General features: G+C 42.7%; 1 protein-coding gene across 1 annotated transcript; it reads left to right on the forward strand.

Annotated features, from left to right (window-relative positions):
* Window positions 1-232: 232 nt before the first annotated feature.
* SOST (sclerostin) lies at window positions 233-6,409 on the forward strand. The gene is made up of 2 exons (XM_019523638.1): window positions 233-583; window positions 5,705-6,409. The coding sequence occupies exons 1-2, from the start codon at window positions 361-363 to the stop codon at window positions 6,124-6,126; spliced, it is 645 nt and encodes a 214-aa protein (XP_019379183.1). The 5' UTR covers window positions 233-360; the 3' UTR covers window positions 6,127-6,409.
* The last annotated feature ends 324 nt before the right edge of the window (window positions 6,410-6,733 follow it).

A 6,733-nucleotide genomic window follows, 5' to 3' on the forward strand; every position in this document is an offset into this window, starting at 1 on the left:
GGGTTAAATCATGAAAGCATTGGATAGAAGTTTCTGCAGGGAGAATTGTAAGTGTGCAACTTATCCCAGGCCTGTCATTCAGCACTAGTGCCTGGCACAGGACTGGAACCTCTGTAACGTTTTCCAAATATGTGAAGAAAAGTTTTAGAATGTTTTGGATCAACCACCCCCGTCTGGTATTTCACTCCTAGACTTCAGTGACAAAGCTGGGATGAATGAGTTGTTGTCTGGCCCTTCCCACTTTGTATACTCATTGGCTGGCTTGGTTCTAAAAGGGATTTTAAAAAGGAGAATAATTTGCCTTTGCCTGGGATTTGAGACTGTGAGAGTGCTGAAAGGCTCATCTCTCGGCTTCCCACGATGCAGATCTCTCGGGCTGCATGCTCTGTCTGTGTCCTGATCCAAATTGCCTTTCGCTTAGTGGAAGGATGGCAAGTTTTTAAGAACGATGCTACAGAAATCATCCCAGATCTCACTGAAAATACGGAAACACCGATGGAGCAGGCTTACAGCAACAATAACAACACAATGAACCAGGCAAAACATGGGGGAAGACACCCACAGCAGTCTCTGGACCCTAATGGTAAGAATAATGATGTTCTACTATTGTATTAAAACCTCACACACATACTTTATGTGGGGAGTTGTGTAAACAAGCATGAGTGTGTATTTTGATGAAGTATTACTGGGCATTGAGCTGACATTGTAGTTGAAGGGAATTCAAACTTGTGTTTAAGAAATGACATAGCAGACAATGGGATGGGCGATCAAAATTGGATAGCACAAATTATCTACTGGTGAAATAAGCTTGTTTGTTTAACACTCACATTTACTTAACTATCTATATTTACTTAACTATCTATATGACAAGTATATTTGTGATATATACTTATCACCTTATGTGGCCCTCTTCATGGTAGCATCTGAACATCTGCCCTGATAGAGAAGTTATAGTGGCTTTTTCAAAATTCTGGTTGAAATTTAGAATTATAAAATTATCAGAAGTAAGTATCTCTACATAATTTGGGTTCTATAGTTAGAGCTAGTGTAATGCTACACTGAATTGGTATAAACAAAAGATCTGGAGAAGTGATATTTTTGTCAGATAACACCAGCCAGTGATGTCACTGATTGATATGATTTACTATATTTGTCAGGCTACAAAGACCGTGAACATATATCTAGAGTAATCCTTCTTCCTTTGAAATTAGAAGGGGTAACTGGTTACGGAATACAGATGTGAATAAAAGCTGTTAACTACATAGCAAAAAACATGACAGTGATGCTTTTTAGCTCAGAGCCAATTTGATGAATGGAGACTGCACTGAGGAGGAATGTGCTGCTCTTTATATCCCTTGGACTTCAGTGGCCAGCAGAAGCTGGTTTTTAGCAGTTTTTAAGGTATCATGGAGAGAATCTATATCCAAATATATCAGTGCTTATTTTCAGGGTAGATCTCTGTTTGGTAGGATTGTCACTTTAAAGACACTGTTTGCACCTTAGATGCAACCAACAGCATCAAGAGACACCCCTGAAGAATCACAGTAACATCCTACTAGTTATCTGACAACACCAGGGCCTCAACACACCAATGCCTAGAGTTGCTGGGGTGTAGTTTGGGAAGTCACCATAAGCAGCACGAAGGGAAAAAGCAGTTTGAAAGTAAATGCCATACTGGTAAAAGTTATTGGATAGACCCCTACAGACTGGAACGCATTTCATCTCAAAGGAGAAATAGCACCAAGGCAGATTACCCACAGACTGCCCTAGCTAATGTGCCTGACACCCTAACTTGGAATATTTAGAGACAGGTAGGGCATTTAGCCTCTTTGCTGTGGCCACCAATGAACAGACTAGCCAGTACCAGAAGTGCAAATGGGAATATTTACTGGTTGGTGAACTGGGTTGAGATTTCCCCCAAAATCATTTCATATGTGGGACCAAAAAACAACACCCTTAAAAATGCAAGCAACATTTCTGAGGAAGTCAAAACTTCACACCTTCCCTCCAGCCCCTCCCTACTACTTTTGCACACCAACCTAGCATTGGTTGCTCTCCTAATAAGAGGTCCTTCAGTCTTCTAGCCTCTGACGGGCCAAACATCTTCAAAGGAGGAGCTGGTGGGAGGAAGGTATTAATTTTGAGAAGATCTCAGCATCCAGGAGTTTTACAATCTTCTTCCCTGCTGCCCTTGGGTAGGAAACTCCTATTTATTCAGCTCACTAGTGATCCCAAAGAAGTATCTGGGGTCCAGTCAAGGTGTGCCATGCTCTTATGCCAGTGTATCAGTGTCCTTAATTGGAAGAATCAAAACTAAAGTCTAACAGGTGTTGCCCTCACCTGGAGAATGTGAACCCATCTGTGGCAGCATGTAATAACACATATCTCTACAGAAACAGCACACAGTGGGTGCATCTACACATGTGCTTTAATGTGAAGTAGACTATTTTACTGTGCTTTAAAGCATCACATAAAAAACCATGACGTTACGCTAATGCGCAATAAAAGTTTACTGCACACTGTGTCATGAAAAAGCATTCAATTACACTACTGAACATTAGCACAACCTAATATGCATTAATTTAGTATCTCACATCAGAGGTACTAAATTTAATGTGCATTAAAAGAGGTGTATTAGTGCAAATGTAGACACGCCCAGTGAGGCATATTCTGTGAATTCTGAACATAGCAGTATGTGCCCAGGCACTGTGATGGCAAAAGAGACCAGTGTCAGAACTATTAACATTTACAAATTCAAAGTGTAGTTTCTTAAATGCTCAGAAAGTACATGAGTGTAAAAAGGCTGATTAACCTGTGTGACTAAATCCATACAGTCTTGATATCACATGATAGCCCCAAGACTATACCAATTCTCATTTAATCTGGTTAATGCAGCCTTTAGAATGTCTAAAATAGGAAGGCCAAAGTCCATAGTTACATGAATATAAAACCAACTGCAATACTTCTCTGGGTGTTTAAAGGACCAGGGCCCATATCTGAATGAAGAGGTATATATCCAAAAACCCAATCCTTCTTGGGTAAAAAAAATGTTGGCGGAACAGAAAATCCTTCAAAGTTCATTGATAGAAACACGCCTAAATAATATTTAGCACCCTGTCAAGTTAAGACTTCAGGCAGTCAGTTAAAGCTCTCCTTTGATGTTCTTGCCAGGGAAGTACCTTCTCACAGCAGGGAGAATGTGGACAGCACAGAAGCTGACCTTTCTCTAAAAGTCCAGTTTTGTATCTTTCCAACATATTTACATTCTTACGGAAAAAAAAATGTTTTTGGCTATATTTATTTTGCTTAAAAGAAAGGAATAAAATATGCTTATATAGAAGAAGCTCAAGGTCTTACTTGCTAACTAGTCTTTCAAATCAATTTCTATATATTTCAGACATATCTGCTAGCTAAGGACATAGCTTTGCAAATGCAGAAAGAACCCTTCTGGGAGGCTGTGCTCTTCCAGCTTTTGATGACAATTAATGTTTGGATGCATTTATTTTACTAGAAAGTACTGTGGCCCATTCATGAACGCCGTGTGCACCTGGAGGCTGGGAGGGTATGGTGAGCTCCTGCAGGTGGTGGCGGTGCTGTCGGAGGCGGGAGCATGGCAGCAGCAAGTGGGGAGCTCCCGCAGGTGGCGGGAGAGGCAGGCGTGGGCATGGCGAGCACCAACTGGCAGTTGGCAACCACTTACAGACACTGCTGGCAGCGGTGGCAGCAGCCAGTGGCGACTGCAGACTGCCCACAGATGCCACTGGCAATGTTGGCAGCAAGGGTGGGGGGTGGCAAACGGTGACTACCCACAGGTGCCGCTGGCAGTGTCAATGGCACCTTTTCACAGGGGGTGCACATGCACCTGTGTGCACCCCCTACGCGTCGCCAGTGGGCCCGTGAAAGGAAAGCTTTCCTAAATATTTAGAACTAAAATCTCAAGATATCTACGATTTCATTTTGCTCTGGCTTTTCATTAAGGCAAAAGCAAAAATCCAGCAAGATTTATAATTAGAAAGAAAATGCAGCTGTGTGTCTGAAGAAAATGATGTGGGTGTGCAGAAAAAAAGAGACCTAAAATACCAAATGATTGGTGAGTTGGTAGGTTCCATGAGAGGTAGGAACTCTTTAGTAACTGTTGCTATCTCCTGGAATTTCCCTGATGTTTGGGGCATCTACCAACCCTCTGCTGTCCCTTTGCACTGCCCCTGACTCAGGGATATACCAAGAGGCAGAAGGGGGCTTGTCAGGTGCTCTGGATTCCTGCTAATCTGGGCTAATGAAGCAGCACGCAGATGAGTATTTGAGAGTGCATACTTAAGAGTAGCCTCTGAAAGGACCTAAAATTCAGACAGTGCAAAGCTGGCTTTAGATACCCCACTGTTTTGCTATCCCTCCTGAGTTCTACTACTCAGGGGCTGCATCTACATGAGATGCTGACTGTGCTGTTGTTTCTGTGCAGTCATTTAATACTTGTATAAACAAATACTTGTATAACTGGAGTTACTGCGCAGTAGCATTGCCGAATGGCTTTTAGATGATCTTGCCTGCACTGGAGCTCATTACTACAGTGCTGTAGCTTCGCATCACACCTCCTGCCATGCAGTCAGCGTCTTGTGTAAACGTGGCCAGGGGGCATGTCTACATGTGCATTAATGCACCGTTGTTACCATGCATTAAGTTTAGTACCTGTAATAACAGGTACTAACTCAATGTGCTGTAACTGGCACTACTAAGCAGTAGTGCCAGCACACGGTCTTTTAGTGACACTAATGCACAGTAAATTAATTCTACTGTGCATTAGCATGGCTTTCGCTGTGACATGCTAATGTGCAGTAAAATTCTTCTACTGCGCATTTAGTGTCGTGAGTAGATGCACCCAGGAGGCATACCTCAGAATCAGAGGATGTCTATATTGTATGATAGCATCTTTAAATTAACTTGTTTGAGTTTTTATGACAGTGTTGCCATACCTCAGGCTGAAAAACACACCGGAGCAAGGGTAAATGCTCAAGTAGCTAGCCTGTGCTTAGCTCTCTGATGCTGTGGAAACTTTGTAACCCTACTCTTACTAAGCAGGTTTCTAGCCTGCTCAGGTACATCTACGTAAGTGGCAGCCACGCAGTGAAGTGCTGTGCAAATGTATGACAGTTCCTAAGAAACTGCAGAAAATTTAAGACCTGAAAATTTGACTTAAAATACCTGGATGCAACAAGCAGAGCAACTCCACTGATTCCAAGAGGGGTCTATGAAAGCTAACTCCAATGGTTTCTTTCTAGCCTCTCTAATTTTCCATGTAGTAATGGATGTGTCTTTTTCCTATGCTGCCCTGCAGGTCTTAGTCTCTCATTTATACAGAAACTGAACTACAAAAAAAATCTCAAATCATTCTAGGGTACTTGGACTCAGAGTTTGGTTTAGAGCTATTTTGGATTGATCAGTTTCTGTCTGATGCCATCACTTTTGATATAGTTTTTAGAGGAGTAGATGCTCCCTACTAGCTGTTCTCTTTCTTGTTGTGTAGCTTACTAGAGTAGAGGGGAGCATTCCACATGACCCTTATCAACTTTACCTATCTGGTGTGTTTTATTACTATTCTAGATGTAAAAGTGCTGGCTGAGGTACAGTGAGCAGTTGCCTTGTCAGGATAAGTATGAAGGGATGGAAAAGAAAATAACCTAATAACTGGTTTATTTCTTCTTTGCAGATGCCTCAGATTTTAGCTGCAGAGAGCTGCGCATCACCCATCATGTCACTGATGGGGCTTGCCGCAGCATCAAACCCATCAAGGAACTAGTCTGCTCAGGCCAGTGTGTCCCCTCCCACCTCCTCCCTAACTCCATTGGTAGAGGAAAATGGTGGCGCCAGAATGCTTTGGATTACCGCTGCATTCCTGCACACACTCGCACTCAGCGCATCCAGCTGACCTGTCCCGGGGAAGAGACTCGGACTTACAAATTCCGAGCTGTCACCGCATGCAAATGTAAACGCTACACTCGCTACCACAACCAATCTGAGCTCAAGGACTTTGGGAAGGAAACCGTCAGGCCTCAGAAGAACAAGAAGCCTCGTCTCTCCCGAGCCAGGAGTAGCAAATCCAACCAACCTGAGCTAGAAAATGCGTATTAGAAGGCCCTCTCTAAGATATACAGCCCAGCAGCTCTGGATAGTTTGTATGACACCACATGTCACAGACAGACAGGCCAGAATGAGGTACTGACTGCAGTGGAATCCAGTTCCTCCTGCAACGTTGGGTCAAGGGCTCACTTAGATTCTAACAGCCATGGTCTGATGACAGAATTAAGATAAATTGAGCTGGTCGTAGCAGCACCTACATTCAGTCTGAGAGTAGAGTTACTCTTGGAATTTGCATGGGGTGGTGTGGTTTGTTCATTGAGAAAGGCAGAGGAAAGCAAAGATAACATGATGTCTGTAGCATGTGTTACACTTTGTGAGAGGTCATTATCTCCACTTTATGTGAGCAAAGCATCAAAAGACATTTAAACTATTTCAGGCACTGTCATGCAGGGCAAGAAGACTAGGGAAGCAAAAGGTGCAGAGTCAACACTCCTTGACACAGTTTTAGGAAGTAGCAATAGTAAGCTAAGTAAATGAAATATTTAGTGAAATAGTCAAGCTTTGAGAAATCCCAATAGATTTCTTTGTCTCCAATCATCTCTTTAAGCCTGAGAGATGGAACATGAAACTTGTGATCCCAACTCCAATCCACGGAACA

This window comes from Gavialis gangeticus, unplaced genomic scaffold (assembly GCF_001723915.1).
Source record: "Gavialis gangeticus isolate Ggan-Ray unplaced genomic scaffold, GavGan_comp1, whole genome shotgun sequence".
Classification (NCBI taxonomy): Eukaryota; Metazoa; Chordata; order Crocodylia; family Gavialidae; genus Gavialis; species Gavialis gangeticus.

Coding starts and splice junctions, on each gene's coding strand:
- SOST (XM_019523638.1), top strand. CDS start 361: ATGCAGATCTCTCGGGCTGCATGCTCTGTCTGTGTCCTGATCCAAATT. Junction 584..5,704: donor GCAGTCTCTGGACCCTAATG/GTAAGAATAATG, acceptor TCTTCTTTGCAG/ATGCCTCAGATTTTAGCTGC.